We start from the raw sequence: 19,578 nt of genomic DNA on the forward strand, positions 1-19,578 counted from the left end.
GGTAACAGAACGCCCAAACCTACATTCTATTAAAAACCTCAGCTATGTCCGAAAGTTATAGATCAATCTCTCGTGAGATAAGAGGTGAGAATATATATATATTATATATACATATATATATATATATATATATATATATATATATATATCATGAGAAGAAATTGATAGGAAACGAACCTTCTTCTTCTGCTTTCCAACTCCGGATTTCGCCGGCTCTGACGATGGTTGTGGCGGAACATTGTCCTTTCTTCGTCGCCTGTGATAAGAAATACGAAATAATTGTTAAGACTAGAGAGAGAAGAAACATAGATCTGCTTAAAGAGGGAGATACCATGACAGAGACGGAGTAGCGAAACGAATTAGAGGGAAGAAGGAGGCTAAGGTAGAGATCGAATGAGTGCTGATCTTATAATCTCTAGGGTTTCTGAGGTGGCAGTTATTTTAAAAGCCGTGTTTTCGCGGTTTAATTGAGGCCCATATAAACTATAATGATCGGTTTTATGGCTTTGATTGGTGACATGCATTACAATTGATTTAGTTTGAGTTAGACATATAAATCAAAAATGTTACCAATCATGAATTAGTTTTTGTATTTTTAGAGTTGAGTTCGAGTTGTGCTTAATTATTGTTGAGTTATCATTTTGAGTTATATCTTTTGTAAAAATGACAAATCAAATGTAAAATCAACATCAACAAAAATCTCATGTATTAAGACTTGAGTTTGTAAAATATTTGGTTTTTCTAAAAACTGCCCACATCTTTTTCTTTTTTTTTGGACAAATTCAACAATCGACAAAACTTGTCCATACAGTTTAGTACGTTTAGTTTTATTAATTAATATAATATATTTACTTTTAACATAGTTGTCTATGTGTAAACCAAAAATTTGCAGAAAAATTATATTTTCCATTATTAATTTTGTTTGGTACTAAAAACTTATGTATACAAATTATTTTTATATATGTAGAACATACATATATATATATTTGAATATCTTAATTTAATTTTTAAATTAATATATTTTATTTTCATCTGAATATTTTTATTAATTGTGTATTTAATACATACTACAATTTATACGTCAAAAATGTTACCAATCAATTATTTTGCTAAAATAGTATTTCATATTTTTAAAAGTATTCTTATTAAAATACTATTTATTTTTTATTTTTTAAAAATAATATATACTGCAATTTATACAACCTGAGGAGAAAGTTATTAAAAACCGAATCAATGTGCTGAGCGTCATTCATGAAGTAACCCACTACACAGCTTTTCCACAGAGGCTCTGTGTTCTCCAACAGCTCTACCGGGACTTCCAATTCCGCTACACCATCCTTAACCACGAACTGAGGGTTCAGGTTCGGGCTTGCAGATCCCTCCACAAGAACGGAGGAGTACGATTCCACAACTGCTAGTGTCTCCACCGATTCCACGCCATTTGTTTGCCTCGGCCCATCAACTTCCGTTCTCTGAACCTCTCCCGCGGGCCTCTTCCTCCTTGTTTGTCGTGGGTGAATCACTTTTGTTTCGTGAATCGCCATCTCCATCGCCACCTATCATTAGGGTATTACAACAAGCTGAGGAGAAAGTTATTAAAAACCTTCGCGGTGTACATAACATTTAGTCCGGTTTTCTTAAACCGGGAAGTGGCGGTGTGGGTTTTAACTTTTAAGAGCTAATTGAGCTGGAGAAAGGTTTCATACCAAAAGGGTTTTACTTCCGCTACTGAGAGAGAGGTTTCCCATGGCGCGTCGCAAACCAAACGCGGCGCCGAAAAAAGCCACGCGCCAACCTCCTGCTGCAGCTAAGCAGAAGTTCTCCAGCGCCGAGAGATCATCTCTGTACGCGTCAAGGGAAGCAGCCAAGGTCCTCGGCACCGTCCTCAGAGGAGACGCCGAGCGTCGAGCCGTCGCTTCCATAAAATCGCTCGTCTTCAAACCTTCCGTCCGCAACAAACGCGGCACCTTCGCTCTCGTCTGCGAGACGCTCAAACGTAAATCTCAACTCCTTCTTCCTCTCTTTCTGATATTCAGACAGTAACTAACTGACATGTCTTGTCTTGTCTGCAGATCTTACTGTAATAAAAGAAGTTCTTGAGATCGCTGACGTGTTGAATAGCAAATGGAAGGTAATGGGTTTCATCGTAATTTCTATAAAGTTCGATGCTTTAACCTACTTTCATTGCTAAAGTTTGATTCTTTTTTGGGTTCATCGTAATTGATATAAAAGTTTACTCCTTTCACTTACCCACAATGCTAAAGTTTGGTTTTTTTTTTTTTTTTTTTGGTTTTGTAGAGACAAGAGCCATTGGTCTATATTATTTTGCTATGACATCCTTTTCGGAAAGGTAATAGCTTTTGTGAGCTTCTCTCTACTGTCTCTAGCTATGTTTTTTTTTTTTCTTTTGCTCAAGTGAGCTTTCTAATGAATCCAGGAGCCTCCATTGATTGGCGATGCTGAGAAGTTTCTCATGAAACGAAAAGATGCTCTAGTTTCAAGTCTAGCCACGCTTTTAGTGAGGAAGAAAGTTGAAACTGTTGATGAGCTGTTAGGTCTTTCTCAAGTTAATGGTAATAATAGATATACTAAAGCATAAACTTGTTGGCTGTTCTGTCTCTTGATTTTTCATGAATTGGGTGCAGGTCCTTTGAAACCAAGGTATGTTCGTGTGAAATACACTCAAGATGGATGTAGATTCAGCAGTGCAGGAGCTGGTGAAACTGTATAAGGTATTACACTAACTAGTTATAGTGAAGTTGGGATCTTGTATAAGTGTTGAACAGTCCTTTCTATGATTCCATTTTTCTCACTTTTTTTCTGTTTGTTCAATGTGAAAATAGGTGGAGAAAGATGAGACAGTTCCTGACCTGTTGGTGATGCCACCTGGCAGCCATTTGCATGCTCATCATTTGGTTAAGAACGGACGTATATTTTTGCAGGTAAAACGATGAATGATCTTTTGTAAATTCTGTTTATTTTTTTTATGTTTAATTTACTGACATTTACTACTTGGAATGATATGATAGGGAAAGGGAAGTGCAATGGTAGCAGCCGCACTGCAGCCAGAACCAAGTTGGGGAGGTTATTGATGCATGTTCAGCTCCAGGAAACAAAACTATTAATCTTGCTGCTCTTATGAAAGGACAAGGAAAGATCATAGCGTGTGAGCTAAATGAAGAACGTGTAAAGCGTTTGGAACAGACTATTAAGCTGTCTGGTGCTACCAGTATCCTTCTCTTACCTTCTTTTACATAAAACCCTTTCAGCTTTTGGTTTGATAATTGTGTTCCAAGTAACTTGAATATACATGGACTCAAGTGTGTGTATACATGATATGCTTTTCTTAACCCCAAGCTGTGTAGATATTGAAGTCTTTCATGGTGATTTTCTGGGACTAAATCCGGAAGATCCTTCTTTTGCAAAGGTAAAGGCATTTACTTAGTCTGTGGCTTGGCTATCTATTTTTAGGATCACTTAATACTTGCATGTGGCTGATTAACTCAGGTTCGGGCTATATTATTGGATCCTTCTTGCTCTGGCTCTGGAACCATTACAGATCGTTTGGACCATCTTCTCCCTTCTCATTCAGCAGGTTTTAAACTCATTCTTGTGCCTGCGTATATGTGTGGTTCTCCCTTCTCAACACTTTTTCTATGTAGATAACAAGAATTATGACTCCATGAGACTCCACAAGCTCGCTGTTTTCCAGAAGAAAGCTCTTGCTCATGCACTCTCCTGTAAGTTTTTTTACATACTTCTCATCTCATGTATGTTTTGAATTAGTAGAGTACTCATCCTCATATGCCTATGCACTTTGTATAGTTCCACAGGTTGAGAGAGTAGTATACAGCACATGCTCCATCCACCAGATAGAAAACGAAGATGTTGTCTCATCTGTTTTGCCTTTAGCTTCATCCTTGGGCTTCGAACTCGCTACTCCTTTCCCTCAGTGGCAACGTCGTGGTCTCCCTGTATTAGCAGGATGTAAGTATCATTCATCACCACCCTTTACCGTTTTTTGGTTTCTAAAAACAAGTTTGATGATCATGTTTGGGCTTTTTTTGTCTTGTTGCAGCTGAGCATTTACTCAGGATGGATCCAGAGGAGGACAAAGAAGGGTTCTTCATCGCTTTGTTCACCAAAACAACAAGCAAACTCGAGGACTCGAACTCGAACTTGTCTGAGGATCCTGAAAGAGAGTGTAGAAGAAGACGCAGACAGGGTCATCCGTTTCTTTGGCCTAAAGTGTTCTTTAGAGCTTGGAATGGGCGGATGAGGTGAAACTCCACTTATCAAGTAACCAACTCAGAAGATTAGGTTTCTTATCTCTCACGTTTAATAGTTTTATCAAACTTTTGTTTTGATCTTCATGTTGTCATATTGAATTTTTGCAACAAAGGAATGATTGACATTGGAAAAGTAAAAAAGGAAAAAATACCTAGTAACTTTTTTCTTTCATCACTTTGATGATCACCCTTTTACCATTTTGGTTTTAAAATCATGTATATTGTAAAAATATTTATTTCTCGGAAATTAAATTGAGAAACACAACTTGAACTGGCAACCAAGAAAATAAATGTGACTCTGTCGTATTAGGAGAAAAAAAAAAAGAGAGTAAAGAAAAATGTTAACCCATAGGATGATGAAAACATGTGGGCGGTTCCGACAGAAGCCAACTCCTCTCAGGCAACCTTAAAAAAAAGCGGCAAGTTTCTCTAACACTAACCAATAAACATTAGCCACGTCTCCTAATCATTTCCAAACCCATGACCCTCTCTCTCTCTCTCTCTCTCTCTCGCAGCCTTTTTGAGTCCGTCACTAATCGAGTCGTGTGTTTATCCAAAACACAACCCATTGTTTTGGCTCACTCCATTTTTATAAATAATATATTCTCTATCGAGTTCATAGTTTTATAATCTGATGAATCCACAGAGATTCTCTTCTTCTACTGATTTATATATCCATGTTTTAGATAACTCATCTCTCTTTCTCGTCCTTAACTTTTACAGTGATCTTCACTTACTATATATAGTTGACTAGGTAAACCTCTTTAGGTCGCTTTTGAGCGTTTTTGATCTATTTAAGGAAAGATTTAGCTCAACAATGAGTTTAGGTGCGTTGATAAAAGAGGAGAAAAGAGAAGCAACATCCTCTTCTTCTTCTTCTCAGGTACATATGCCAAAAGATATAGACTGGCAAATGCTCGATAAACAAAGATTCTTCTTCCTCGGCGCTGCTCTCTTCTCCGGTGTATCCACAGCTCTTCACCCTATCCTCGTCCTCAAAACAAGGCAGCAAGTCTCTCCGACCCGTGTCTCCTGCGCCAGCATCTCTCTCGCCATTGCTAGACTCGAGGGTCTAAGAGGTTTCTACAGGGGCTTTGGAACGTCTCTGCTCGGAACCATCCCGGCTCGTGCACTCTACATGACGGCTCTAGAGATCACCAAGAGTAGTGTCGGTCACGCCGCCGTTAGGTTAGGTTTCTCTGACACGACATCTATGGCTGTTGCCAACGGTGCAGCCGGTTTGACCTCTGCCGTGGCTGCTCAGGTTGTCTGGACGCCGGTTGATGTCGTGAGCCAACGGCTTATGGTTCAAGGTGACGTGTCGTTGAGCTCTTCTTGCAGATACGCTAATGGGTTTGATGCTTTTAGGAAGATTCTTTGCACTGATGGACCGAGAGGGTTATACAGAGGGTTTGGTCTCTCTATCTTGACTTATGCACCTTCAAATGCTGTCTGGTGGGCGTCTTACTCTTTAGCTCAAAGATCGATTTGGTCTAAACTCAAGCGTCAAGACGGTGGTGGCTCAGTGGTGGTTCAAGCGCTGAGTGCAGCGACAGCAAGTGGTTGCTCGGCTTTGATAACTATGCCTGTAGACACAATCAAGACAAGGTTACAGGTCTTGGACGCTGAAGAGAATGGGAGGAGACGAGCAATGACAGTGATGCAGACGGTGAAGAGCTTGTTGAGGGAAGGAGGCTTTGGGGCTTGTTACAGAGGTTTAGGACCAAGGTGGGTCTCAATGTCTATGTCTGCAACAACAATGATCACAACCTATGAGTTCTTGAAGCGCCTGGCTGTAAAGAAGCAGTAATGCTGTAATGTTATGAACCATTCATAGACTCAGTTTTTAGTTCTTGCGTTAAAAAATCAAATATTCAAGAAATCGCTAGACGCTAATTAGGAAACAGAACCAAACAATATTCAAAAAATCTATATTCAAAAAAACCGAACAATATTCAAAAAATCGCTAGACACTAATTAGGAAACAGAACCGAACAATATTCAAAAAGTCTATATTCAACAGAACCGAACAATATTCGAAAAATCGCTAGACGCTAATTAGGAAACAGAACCGAACAATATTCAAGAAGTTTATATTCAAGAAAACCGAACAATATTGAAAAAATCGCTAGATGCTAATTAGGAAGCAGAACCGAACACTTTGATTGAGTTTTAAATGTTTTATTCTCTAATAAACAACATAAGACAAGAACAAGGATCAAACACTAAACACATAGATGCTTCCCCCAACAAACATTTTGTAACAAAGTGATAACTAATTAATTGTCTTTCCTAAGAAAGGAGAAAAGAAGAGGCTAATAAATTGTGCCTAAGATAACCAAGTCTCACATGAATGTCTTGACTTAAACCAACAAATCTGATCTAACCAAAGAGTAAGGCATGTTACATCATCATATGCAAAGCAAATACACAGAATTGAATTTTTAGGACCGAGCTCTCTTGTTGCTGCAAGATGGGCACTTATACTGCTTGATGTGCTCGGCTCTGGCTGGTGTTATCTTCACACACTTCCCATGGAACCAGTTCTCACAGAGATCACAGCAGATCCAGAACTCATCAGCTGCATAGCTCTCACCACATGCCCCACACTGTGTTTCCCCTTGCTCATCATCCTCATCCTCATCCTCCTCTTCTTCCACACCTTCCTCTTCCTCCTCTTCATCTTCAGGCTCCTCAGGCTTTGTGAGCTTGGGCCTCGGTTCTGATCCTCGCTGTAATTTGAAAAAGAAAACAAATGAGACACAGCTTACTCATTATAAACAGATTTGCCGACTCAGTTACCTTGGAGTTTGATTTGGATCTGTTGCTGCTATTGTTGGAAACAGAAGACTTCTCCTTTGATTGTTTCTTAGCAGTGCCAGCCACAACCTCAAATATTGAAGGGAGGTCATTCATCATATTGAAAAGCCTTTTCCTGCAGCCAACAAAAGGTGGAATAACATCAAATCATATATGCAAAAGTAGATAAGACTAAAAAAAAAAGAAAAGATTTTTTTTATAGTTGTGGCTTAAGGAGATACATATATACATACCTATCAGCTTTGTCAAATCCAAACCTGGCTCCGAAAAAGAAAGCAACAGCAAGAAGCCATGCATCGCTGTGGACAGCAACAAGGGACAGCCAGTCCTTTTCCTGCATCCCGTCCCGGGCAAAGTTGATGCCCAAGACAGGCTCTGGGAGCTCCGGGGGAACCTCTTCAGCTGGTAGATTCACTTCCCAGCGCTCATTTGGTTGCCCATAGAGGCACAGGTTCTCCTTTTCTAACAATCACAAGACGAGAAAAATGAGCGCAAATCAGCAAATAACATCAAAAGTCAGTAGATAACCAACTTGTTTTCTTGTTGACTTCAAATCATCTATTAAAGTGGGAAACAAGGACCAACCAACCAACCAACACCTTAGAACACACAGAAACAAACTCAAAATGTGAAACAAAGAACGTTTCAAAACTAATATCAAAAGCACAATGCTGCTATAGCCAATCGTGAATTCGCAGAAAGATTCACACTAAAATGAACATTTTTTTATTCAAAAAAAGTCAAATAAAAATCAAAACTTTACTCAAAACAGATTCACAAAAACAGAGAAGGAAACTATTAATGTATCACCTCAACACTCAGCTCGAAAACAGAGACACCAAAGAAGACAATTGAAAAACACACAATAAAGAGAGTGACTTTCGTCAAACTCATCTCACTCACCGGGATCACAAAGTCGGTAAAACTCCTGAACATCTGCGAAAAGGATAAAACCTTAAAGTTGAGTTTTTTTTTTTATGACAAATGGAAGAAGAAGAAGTGTTAGATTGAAACCAATTACTCTCACCAGTGGTTAAAGCTTTAATCATGCCACTCCTACGACCCTTGAAATCTCTGAAAACCTCCTCCACCGTGCGTGGGTTGTACGCGCCACCTCCGTCCATAATCTTTCTTACAGAACAGCTCTCTTCTACTTGAAGAAGAAGAAGAGAGAGAGAAAAGTATTTGACTTTGGCCCTGAATATTGTGAAATTGTGAAAAAGGGGCAGAGACAGACACAACAATAATATTAAGCGGATTTAATAAAATGAGGAGTCCGCTGATGAGAGAGGCAATCAGGTGGGGAAGTGAGCACGATAAGCGTTATCCCATAAACCTCTTTGATTTTGACACGTGACTATTTTTGTTCCGGTGAGTTGTTTACTATTATTACCTGAGCGCCGGCGATGACTCCTGCAACTTATGGTCATGTTTGTTTTGAGAGTACAAAGCTCCTTGGTAGTAGTGTTCTTTTTCTTTCGTGGCCAGAGATGTTTTGTTGGATTGAATGCTCTGTTTTTTTGGGCCAATTTAGTTTTGGTATCAGAACAATAAGTTCAACTGTTTTTTAGTTTCTTCGTCTTTTTCTTTTTAACATCAAAAACTCTATACTTTTATTAAGATGATTCCGATCAAGCAGTGTCTAGCACCAACCAAGTTTAGACTTCAGAGTGAACATAAAAAAACAAAAGCCGCAAGACCGAGCATTTTTCGCAAAGCGATCAGCTTGGTGGTTCTTTAAAATTGAAACAAAAGAAATGGAACAAACAAACTTAGAACAAAGATCAAAAAAATCATAAAACTCAGCCATAAGACTTGGCCATTCTTCTTCCTCAATTAGCCTAACCAGCTGCAGACAATCTGATGCATTTTTGGATATGTTCTTCTTTATTTATTTATTTATTTTAAGTAAGATTTAACACACAATTGGGTTTGTCCGCGCCAAGTTATGATTGTTAACAAACAAAAACAAAGAATTAACATAAGTCTCTTATATATAACTATGATATATACAAGTTCTTTCAGAATTTTGTATGATTCATTTAAAAAGGTAAAATACTAAATTATGATTCAAAAATTTATAAGCATGAGCTCCAAACAATTGTGGGCTCCAGGGCAAAGGAGCATAATAGCATCCAACTATAGTCAGCTATGCTTCAGCTTTCAACTATGATTATGATTGGCTTTCGCAAAGCAACCAACCATCTTCCTATCACTGATCTCATCGACTCGAGTAAATTTTTTCCTACATGTTTCGACCAGTATTCTAAAAATCTTACGCATTCGCCTAGTTGGCAAATCAAACTTCTTAACGAAATGATCTTCTTTGGAACGCTTTTTAAAATTTTGATCTAAGCATTCAAAAAATTGACTTAGGCAATAATCTCATATAGAGCGCGTCTACCTAGCGCTTAGTGGTTTCCTGACATTGGTTTCAACTATGTGGTTCTACTTGGTATTTTTACCGCGTTCTAAAAAGATTGGCATGTATTTGGGCTTTGTGATGAAGAGGCAAAAGATTCGAGTTATTCTCAACAATTAAATATCATGGTGTTATAAATGCTCACTGGCGACAAGAGTAAAAATATCTAAAGGTCTGTATTCTGAATTCAAACTTTTGAAAGCTAAAATGTGACAAAAAAAAATAGAAGTGGAACCATAAGAGTAACATCCGTAAAATTTATTCATCAACGTGTTAGTTGGCTCAATGACTTTGCTTATCTCTCATGATGCAAAGACCCGTTGGAGAGTGGAAACATGAGCTTGAGACTGAGGTTTGATGGATACAGGAGAAACCACAGGGTTCAACAATGCCTTGACTTCCTTTGTTAAGTCGAGATGTTTCCTAACCTCATTTGCCAGTTCAATCACATACTCATCCTCGTGCTCTGTTTCAACATATTCATCAAACATCAATATCATTCCATTATAAAAGTCATTGACTCATTGAGAAGGGCTCTTTCTCACCTATGTCGTGCATTGCTTTCTCCAGCTTGAAAAGATACTCCCGGTTGTTTCCGCAAGGTCCAGAAGCTGTAGCGATTTGCATCGCCATCTCCTCCAATGGAGCAGGGCCCAGGTAGTATTTGTTTGATACTTTGTCTGGGGTTGACGTGAATCTACACAAAAGAGATGACAACAAACAGGCTTTAACATTGAATCTTCCAATTTAGAAACATTAAGAGACAAAAGAGAGATATAAAATCCGAACATACACTATAACTCCGGTCAAGATTGGTTTGGTGGTGTCAGTTTCCTGCATCCAATGGATAGAAACTAATTAAAAAAACTGTATAAATTTGGCAAATATTTAGAGCATCTCAATGTATAATATGATATCTAAACCTTAGTTCTCAAATTATTTAAATAAGAATAGTAGTATAAAAATAATTAGGCATCTTGAAATCTGAGAAAACTATGAGCACCTATCTTTAATTTTTGAAATTGCTAAACACTTTTATATAAATTTTTGAATTATTAACAGTGAGAGTGCTCTTACCGAGTAAAACTCAACAAGGGTTTTTGAGTCGTATTCGCATTCTCTTCCTTCCAAATACTGCAAAAAAAAAAAACAATAATCAGATCCAACAAAAGAAAAAAAAAACTCCATGTAAAATCAATAAAGGAGTAATCCGTGTACCTCCATCGCTAGCTTCTCCTTCTCTGGTCCTCCACGAACACAATAAGCTGCACCCCACTGTCCAAATATAAACGATATCAACAACAGAGTTACGAATCTTTTGCTTTTTTTCTATAAGAAAGATATAAAGTATGTTTTTCTTACGCATTTTGCTCCCGTGGATTGCTCCAACGTGCAAGTTCTTGCAGGATGTTCAGGCGTGCCTCTATGATCAATGCACGCTGTATAAAAGGAAACTTTCTAAGTAAGATTGAATGTAACTTTGTGAAAATTCAAGAGGTGAAAAAAATCAAGAAGTGTGGATAAATGTTATACTGGAAACATACCGAGATCGAAGACACGTTTGTAGTCTTTGATATAGCCAATGACTTTCTCATCAAAATCGAAACCTGGGTTCCATATCAAAGATCCATATCCGAACACCCACAAAACCATCTTTGATGTATTCGGTCTCTTTTAGCCTTTTAGGAGGAAGAAGAAGAAGCTAGCCTAGGAGGAGTTTAGAAAAAAAGGAATTGTGATATTTTTTAAAAGGAAGAGAGAATCGGATATTAATACAGAAGAGCTGAGAGAGAGACAAGAGTTTCGGTTGTGGGAAGAGAATCCCCGAGTGTTTGGGATTATGAATGAATATAGACGGCTTTTAGGGTTTATTTCTTGTACCGTACATCTCCGCATTTAAAGCCGATTCCTAACTCTTTGTTTCTCATTCGATACATTGAATCTAGACACCTTTATGTTATTCTTAACAATTACAGACGCAATTGGCATTGGTCCAGCATGGCCTGCCCTAACTAGCCCAAGCCCACCTTTCTGTAACTCTGTTCTTTCCTTTTTAGCAAAAATCAAATTTTGTGGTCTTAAATATTGGATGAATCTGACAAAAAATAAATTTATAGATATTGGATGAATCTATCTCCTTCTCTGTTTGGTAAAGTGTGTAACGATTTGTGTATACTTGGTTTACTTATTTACTTGGTATATGATTAGGTCTAAAAACTTGTATAAATTAATATGTAGTTATTGACTTCTTGATTGAATAGCTGTAGTCTTCGGATGTTTGGATATCCTATCATCATGTAGTGTTAGACACTCCTTAGCCAAATCAAAAGAGATCGCTGCAATATTGGTTGGGTTACGAGAGATGATCATAAAGAAGTGATTCGTTAGGGTTAAGCTAAACTCCTATATGCTTAACTTTAACCAGCGTTAGCTACAATAAGTAGATGTTTTTAGGTAGGTTGCATCTTCTATATGCAAGTTGAACTTTACATATATTGAATCTATCTCTGATTTAAAGGTTTATTTCTAGTCCTAATTAAGAGGTGATTCAGTAATAGAACGCTCGTAGAGAAATCCGACCTAATATCTCTATATTTTAGACCTAGCCAGCAAATCATGTCAGCATATTGAATGGCCTAACAAGCCTTTTACTTTCATCGCCTATGATGCTATAATCTCAGATTTGTACCGGATGGCTTGCCATTTGTAAATGCTGTAAAGTTGTTTTGCAAAATCCGTAATCACATTAGTTTAGTTGTTGGACAAGCATCCGATAATATCCAAAAGTTCTAGGTAATATTTGCTAGAAATGGAACATAAACAGAGAAATAATAGTTGTCTTCTAGGTCTACTTTAAAGTGAACAAAAATAACAAAAATGCTTTATAAAATGTTCTTGGTCGTTTTATGTAATACACTCGTATGTAGGGAGAGTGAAGAGTAGTTTCCAAACCTGTGGAAAAATGGTCTCTATAGCCACAATAAGAATATTGATTAAAAAAACATCACAAAAAATTGTGGGCTGGAGGAAAAGTTCAGGTTGTCTGGCTTCACAAACATTAAGAAAATAACTATATTTTCTGCAGAGAAATAATACCCACTTGCTTTTTTTTTTCTTTTTTTTTGATCAAACCCACTTGCTTAAGATATGACAAAAGTCCATGAAAGAGGTCTAACAGCGGTTCATAGAAAAACATTTGGGTTTCGAGTTTGAATGCGTATTAAAGTAGATCATGCAACCTTTGATTGAAATATTGACCCTAACTATTTAACTAGATCATGCAACCTTTGATTGAAATACAATGCTTTTGCATAGCGGTGTTACTTAGAGTAAAATATCGTGTTTTATAACTTTTATTTTTAAAAAATCTTGTCATTTAGAAAAATGACGGATATTTTTGTGAAAAAAATGACGGATATTTTTGTGAAAAAAATGACGGATATTTTGTGACAGAAAAATATCTAGTCTGATCGTTCACCTAATTAGCTCTCTCCTCTTTAATTTCTGCGACGCTGCAAGTATTAATATTGTCATTGATAGGGGTGAGGGAGACGATAGCGATGCTACCAAAGATCTTAATAAACGCATGTCCCTGTTCATGCAACGCAAAGACAAATTTCCAACCCACCTTTTACTAGTGTTATTTACCGATCGTTCCGACTAGTCATCAATCACACTATCTTTATATTAATTCAAACTACATCAGATTATTTAACACGAACAATTAGATCTAAAAATTATAATTTACACATATATACAAAGAAAAAATGATAACAATGGTGAATAGGTCCCCATAATAATTGAATTTCACTGTGCTTGTATTTTTATGTAAGCATCAAAATGGTCAAGAAAAACATGAAGAGCCCCCATCATATTAAATGAAGATATTATTGGCTATGATTAAAACGAGTTGAAGTAAATATTTTACTAGCTTGCATTGTTTAATAGATTTGACTTGGACCACATTAGAATCTTTATTACGTACCAGCGATTCACAATGCAAAGAAGCACATGGATTCGTCGTCCACTTAGAGCCAAACACATGCTTATGTGATTAATGTTTTTGAGCTTCTACTCCACGTATACGATTAATTGTACTACCATCATAATATATTTCTAAAACACCCTAACAAAATCTATTGAAACATGTGTATTCTTCTGATCATGTCGCTCAAATTAGCAAGTTCATTACATAACTATTAGATAATTTTACATGATTTTTTCCCATTCTAGTAGATTCTTAATCAATACCCAGATTCTTAATCATTTAAACATTTATTTATGGGGAGGCTAATTAGACCACTTTAAGATCAGTTTACCATTGTATATAGCTTGATTTTGTGTCACGTACCATTTGTAACAGCGGTTTCTATGCTTAGTTCTTTTCCTCATTTTAAAATTGTAAAATCTCATGATAAACTAAAGATAGAAAAGGTTTCTCAAAAAAAAAACTAAAGATAGAAAAGGTCCTGGCGCTCGTTTGTACATTAGAAGATCCTATTATAAAATAAAGATGAAAATTTCACATCCTCTTTTTTTTTTTTTTTTTTCTATCCTTTTTTTTTTTTGTACGCAGGAAGATTCATAAGTACATGTTACGATCAGCCATCGCTTTGTAGAACTTCATATATTTTCAATCAAGGTAATGGTTACTTTCGTAAATAAAACATAAGAAGAGGTTTTGATAATACAAAAAAACATAAGAAGAAGTACGTTGTTGGTCACCCAATAAGTTAATGTATATTACTTTCAGTAACTTTTAGGGGGGGGGGGGTTACATCATGTGATTCATGTCATATCTAAACCATTCTTAGAACAAACGACTACAATATATTTTTGGCATACTAATGTCATCAGACATTTGTTTCAACTCGTAACATTGTATAGTTATAAATATAATATTTAGAGTGTCGTTCTCCACCCAACATCACAAATTCACAATAATAGTTAGATATATGTAGATATGATGTTTGGATATAGACATCGAATTAAATAAGATATTATAATAGGGAAGGCATATTAATTTATCATTTATCTGATAACACCGACAATAACCAGAGAGAGAGAGGGAGACGATAAGGTACGAAGAACTGAACCATATAGAAGAAGAGTACTGATAAGTACTCAGTCTTCAAATTCCTCAATTATTATAAAATATAAATTCCACCGTCGTTTCCTTGTTTCCTTCAATTATTTCACAGCGTCTATATAACTTAATCATATCCATTTTCTTACAAAAAAAACTTTAATCATATCCAAGATACCACAAGTTCAAAAACAAAAGGAAAATTATGTTTGGTGGATGCAGTTTTTAGCTAACAAGAAGTTTGTACAATAACATTATGTATAGTCTGCAGATAACTTTGTCATAACCAAATGTTGGTAATCTAGTGGTAAAGGTTGATTTCAGACAATGATAGACAATGCCTAAACCTATCGATTTTTGTTTTGATTCTTATTGTGAACAAAATTACTGCTAATTGGTCAGATGAAGATGGAGTCATCCTCTATATACTAAAGCGCAAGTTGTTTATCGGATAAAATTTTGACAAGTGGAAAATGCTTTAAAAAAATAAAAAATAATCAACTAAAAAAAACATTTAGATTCCTAATTTTCAGCTATTTCTTTCTAATTTTTTTTTCTCAAAATATTACATTCACATGTAAACGTAACTGACCACGATTTCTTTTTATCAACCCTCACCACGATTTATAACTGATTTCTTCTTTTATATAATTTTTTATTTACAAATTTACTTTCTGTTTTTTTTTCCGTTTCTTCTATTTTCTCTGATATCAAACATGCAAAACAACATATCCTTTCATCTCTCCTAAATTTTCAATTTTGATCTTGACAGTCTCTTTCATATATACTTTCTTTTGTTATACTATTTCTATTTTTTATCATTCATCATCCGGATTACTACTTAAAAGTACATGATGTACACATTTTTAAATTGAGCAGTGGAATACATTCGTCTATCAACCTTTTTCAAAACAACAGTTGGATTGGTGGTCGAGTTTAAATTACATCGGAAGAGATTAATACTGGTAAATGGAGAGATTTTGAGAATCTTTAGGATTTTGTTACAGGGCTTCTAGAATTTGCAGGTAACAATATAGCATAAAAATTTGTATTATTTAGTTTTGAAATTATTTTTGTTTACTGTAGATTTGTAAAAGAAATAAAAGCTAATTCAAGATGAATATACGAGGGATCAAAGAAAATTTTGGACAGATCTGCTCCACAAAAACTTGGCGAAGGTTGAAGACGATTAACCACAAAGGTAATGCAAAATCTTAACAGTTAGAAAGTTAAGTAATTATTTATTTTATAGTTCTTAGAAAAATAGGGCCATTAATTTAACATATTTTGACAACATAGCCATTTAGCATCTACAGCATAAATTAGGACATTGATCTTCGAAGCTGAAAATTATTTTTGACCATTTAAGTGGTGAATGACGTGTTAACTCACTAAAATATTTTTAAAATGATATTTTATAACTAATGATATTTTTAGTCTTATAAATTCAATAAACTATCCAAAGAACCAATGTAGGTTTTTTTAAGTGTGTTTTTTAAAAAAAAAGGTTAGGTAATTAACCAAGAAATGTCAAAAATTGTTATCTAAAACTATAACTAAAATAAAACATTAAACTTATTAGATTCATTATATCCAAATTTATATTATGTCAAATTAAATATTTATTATTCTGTACGAAATCATTGACTAAAGTTAATGGATAATAAACTTGGTGCATACGTTGTTTTTTATTTTTTGAAAATATATACTATAAACAATGTATCTATTTTATAGTAATGTCGATCATTGCTGTATCCCTACTTTTAACCGCTTTGTCTCGTTGTAAACATCTCTACCACTATGTGCTACTTCATATATTATTTTACAGTAATAACTTTTTGATTGAAAATTATATTAAAACCAAAGTATCTAGAACAGTAGGTTGATCCGTGCAGGGGGGGGGGGGGGGTACATAGTAGTACTTTCTATTTCAGAAAACTGGAGGCCGGACTAATCGTTGGTAGTATTTCCCTGAGGAATAGTTAGACCTCGGTCATGATAACTCATATTAACAAATACTCCATTCATATCATTTTAAATAGTGTTTATGGATTTTTATTTTACTTCATAATAAGTGGTATTTTTCATTAATCAAAATAAAATTTAATGTTATCCGAGGCCGGACTAATCGAGTACTTTATATTTCAGAAAACTCGAGGCCGGACTAATCGTTGGTAGTGTTTCCCTGAGGAATAGTTAGACCTCGGCCATGATAACTCATATTAACAAATACTCCATTCATATTATTTTAAGTAGTGTTTATGGATTTTTATTTTATTTCATAATAAGTGGTATTTTTCATTAATCAAGATAAAATTTAATGTTATCCGAAATTTGTGATCATTTACAAAATATTATATTTTTTTGTTAGTTGAGTTTGTTTTATATAATGATATTTTTATTTATCGAGAGAAACTGTATAAATTTTTAATTTTTTTAATATTTGTACAAAAACTTTAAACACCTATTAAAATGATACATAATGAGTATATATTTATATATATAAACTTATCATATATATATATATAGGTTTGTTTTTGATCCACTAAACTAATAACACTATAATTTGAAAAGGAATTGAAATCAAGATGGATCTTGAAATGACCCACCAACTACAATGTCTTATCTATCTTATTAAAACAGAAACATTACAACTTCTTCTAGGTGGATTTTAAAGTTGGACCTTATGTAATTAATGCTATATTAATCTACTTATATTAGACCTGCATTTTTATAAATAATTAATATCGACCATTAGCATAGTTTTTCACTTCTTACCTTATTATTATATCCACTACGCATGTTTCTTTATATTGCCTATATATTACTATAAGCTAGATACATCCACTAGCATATTATACTATAAGATAGATTATTAATAATACATCTACTAACATATAATACTATACGACAGATTACTAATAATACAATATATTATATGTATTCATTAATTTGCATCTATCAATATTAGCAATACTATGAAGACGACTAACTCTATACTTTGAACCTATAAACCATGATATACTAATTTATAACAAAAATGATATTACTGTTACAGATTAGTTTTTATAAAAATTATTTATAGCAGTAATTTGTTATATAAGATAAATTTAAACAAGACCCAAATCTTTTTTTTCCTGTTCAGAAAAAAGAAACCTATACCATTAAGTTAACCAAAAATCTTCCGAATAAATAGTAAATCTCACCAACCCAAAAGAATGAATTAAAAATATAACAAAAGATATTATATTTGAAATTTAGCTCACTGGATCGGATATAAATCTGTTCATTTCAGGTATGAATTCTTCGAGTTCTCAACATTTGGATCTAAGTAAATATTTGATTTTTTTTGTCCGGGTCAAATTTTTTTGGTTCCGGATCATTCTAACTTTTTTATATTATAAATCTTAAATAATATACAACATGTATATAAAATATGTGAATCAAAAGATAAATCCGCGCAGGCGCGCGGGTCATGATCTAGTTCTGAGTTTAAGTTAATCAAAACATAATTGATAGTTCTACTTATATAACACCAGTATCAAATAAAAATAACCAATAACATCGTTAATTATATCGGATGTTTGGATCACACATGGCAATTATAAGATAAGAGAGTAGCCTCAAATTTCAAAATGACTAGAAAGACATGAACATATAATGGATTTTGATTCCAAGATATAATGCTAGATCTCATGACTACTAACCAAACTCTTCTGCAACATTGAGTTCTTGCAATGAGCAATAGCTCCTTGAATAGCACTCTGCAGCTCTTCCATTGAAGAAGACACACTGTTGCTGCTGCTGCTGCTACCACAACTAGGAAACCCACCACGTGTCAGCACGCCGGAGTGACTCGGAGATGACCTCATCGACGACGGACAGCTCGCCGCGCATCTTCCTCGTTTCGTGTATTTCATTAGGTTCCCTGAGAAAGACGACTCTGTTTTCAAGTCTTTGTGGGAGGACTCTGTTTTCAAAGCTGTGGCGGTGGTGCTCTGTTTCTGAGATAACTTGTCGTATAAAGGTTTGACCTTTTTCATGTATTTTCGAATCACCTCTTTAGCCGTTGAGCTCATTCTCTTAACTGACGAAGACGGAGGAGGAGGAGAGGCGGAGGAGACCGTTTTGGGATCTTTCTTGAAAACAGAGGAAAGTCTAGAGAGCGAGAAACCACTCTTCTTTGTCTCTTTAGAGAAGATGTCTTCTTCATCGGTGAAAGAGCTAGTGCGCGAAGAGTCACAGCAATCTAGCGGCGGAGCGTGGAGGAGAGGAAAAGAGGAGGTGGAGGAGTCAGTGGAGGAGGAAGATTCGGTGGAGTCACGTGCGGTGGAGGAAGAGGAAGAAGAAGAGGAAGTAGAAGAAGAACAGAGTGTACGGACGAGAGAGAGACGAGGTGAAATCTGGAGAGGAAGAAGCTGACCTTTGTAGAAGAGCTCATCTGCTGGACAAAGCGAAGAAAAAGCTTTTCGCGGCGAGATTGAGATGTTGAATTCAAACTCCGATGAAGATGACGACGACGACGGAGATGAGTGAGACTGCGGTGGCGAGTGACGTTGACGTGGTTGACGTCTCATTGTGTCCTCTTATCTTTTCTCTCTGTTTAGTATGTTTCTCTCTGTTTTGTCTTTAGCTTTCTATGCAATGTAATAATAGAATGCAATGTTTTAAAATTATTTATTTTGTTTTGTTTTAATATTTAAGAGGCTACTGCAAGTGCAGTTGATATCATGAGAAAAGCCCACAAAGATCGCCAGATTGAAGCTGTAGTCACATGCAATTCAATTAAATAGTGGTAAATGTTTTAACCAAAAAAAAATGGTCCAGAGGATTAGAGAGTTGTTTAATGACATTGATCAATCAGAATAATCAGTTTGCAGGAGTGAAGAGTGAGCAAAGCTAGGTGTGAGCTGTATAACCTATGGTCCATTTTTTTGATGTATTGCGTTTTTAACGCATCT

At 35.4% G+C, this 19,578-nt stretch overlaps 4 protein-coding genes and 2 pseudogenes across 4 annotated transcripts; 2 read left to right on the forward strand and 4 right to left on the reverse strand.

Moving 5' to 3' along the window:
• Positions 1–1,550, reverse strand: part of LOC130500223 (uncharacterized) — a 3,532-nt pseudogene extending 1,982 nt beyond the window's left edge.
• Positions 1,551–1,647: 97 nt separating this feature from the next.
• Positions 1,648–4,464, forward strand: LOC130499976 (25S rRNA (cytosine-C(5))-methyltransferase NSUN5-like; annotated as a pseudogene).
• Positions 4,465–4,922: 458 nt separating this feature from the next.
• LOC108827496 (uncharacterized) lies at positions 4,923–6,142 on the forward strand. Its single transcript, XM_018600904.2, has one exon. The coding sequence runs from the start codon at positions 5,107–5,109 to the stop codon at positions 6,097–6,099; it is 993 nt and encodes a 330-aa protein (XP_018456406.2). The 5' UTR covers positions 4,923–5,106; the 3' UTR covers positions 6,100–6,142.
• Positions 6,143–6,561: 419 nt separating this feature from the next.
• Positions 6,562–8,324, reverse strand: LOC108823773 (PHD finger protein ALFIN-LIKE 4). Its single transcript, XM_018597052.2, has 5 exons — positions 8,137–8,324; positions 8,013–8,045; positions 7,343–7,571; positions 7,092–7,224; positions 6,562–7,021 (listed from the first exon to the last, which is right to left on the reverse strand). Exons 1-5 carry the CDS (start codon positions 8,231–8,233, stop codon positions 6,734–6,736), a joined length of 780 nt encoding a protein of 259 aa, XP_018452554.2. The 5' UTR covers positions 8,234–8,324; the 3' UTR covers positions 6,562–6,733.
• Positions 8,325–9,617: 1,293 nt separating this feature from the next.
• LOC108825774 (gamma-glutamylcyclotransferase 2-1) lies at positions 9,618–11,389 on the reverse strand. Its single transcript, XM_018599123.2, has 7 exons — positions 11,076–11,389; positions 10,894–10,970; positions 10,750–10,806; positions 10,609–10,665; positions 10,325–10,365; positions 10,077–10,228; positions 9,618–9,997 (listed from the first exon to the last, which is right to left on the reverse strand). The coding sequence occupies exons 1-7, from the start codon at positions 11,182–11,184 to the stop codon at positions 9,834–9,836; spliced, it is 657 nt and encodes a 218-aa protein (XP_018454625.2). The 5' UTR covers positions 11,185–11,389; the 3' UTR covers positions 9,618–9,833.
• A 6,774-nt stretch (positions 11,390–18,163) lies between these two features.
• On the reverse strand, positions 18,164–19,273 carry LOC108826085 (probable membrane-associated kinase regulator 1). The gene has a single exon (XM_018599459.2). The coding sequence runs from the start codon at positions 19,192–19,194 to the stop codon at positions 18,304–18,306; it is 891 nt and encodes a 296-aa protein (XP_018454961.2). The 5' UTR covers positions 19,195–19,273; the 3' UTR covers positions 18,164–18,303.
• Between the last annotated feature and the right edge of the window lie 305 nt (positions 19,274–19,578).

The sequence above is a fragment of the Raphanus sativus genome, chromosome 9 (genome assembly GCF_000801105.2).
Source record: "Raphanus sativus cultivar WK10039 chromosome 9, ASM80110v3, whole genome shotgun sequence".
Classification (NCBI taxonomy): Eukaryota; Viridiplantae; Streptophyta; class Magnoliopsida; order Brassicales; family Brassicaceae; genus Raphanus; species Raphanus sativus.

Excerpts from the sequence above, each read along its gene's own strand:
- LOC108827496 (XM_018600904.2), top strand. The coding sequence starts at position 5,107 with ATGAGTTTAGGTGCGTTGATAAAAGAGGAGAAAAGAGAAGCAACATCC.
- LOC108823773 (XM_018597052.2), bottom strand. The coding sequence starts at position 8,233 with ATGGACGGAGGTGGCGCGTACAACCCACGCACGGTGGAGGAGGTTTTC. Across the intron at positions 8,046-8,136 it reads GATTAAAGCTTTAACCACTG|ATGTTCAGGAGTTTTACCGA; the intron begins GTGAGAGTAATT and ends TCCTTTTCGCAG. Across the intron at positions 7,225-7,342 it reads GGATTTGACAAAGCTGATAG|GAAAAGGCTTTTCAATATGA; the intron begins GTATGTATATAT and ends TGTTGGCTGCAG.
- LOC108825774 (XM_018599123.2), bottom strand. The coding sequence starts at position 11,184 with ATGGTTTTGTGGGTGTTCGGATATGGATCTTTGATATGGAACCCAGGT. Across the intron at positions 10,971-11,075 it reads CAAACGTGTCTTCGATCTCG|CGTGCATTGATCATAGAGGC; the intron begins GTATGTTTCCAG and ends CCTTTTATACAG. Across the intron at positions 10,229-10,324 it reads ATCTTGACCGGAGTTATAGT|ATTCACGTCAACCCCAGACA; the intron begins GTATGTTCGGAT and ends TCTTTTGTGTAG.
- LOC108826085 (XM_018599459.2), bottom strand. The coding sequence starts at position 19,194 with ATGAGACGTCAACCACGTCAACGTCACTCGCCACCGCAGTCTCACTCA.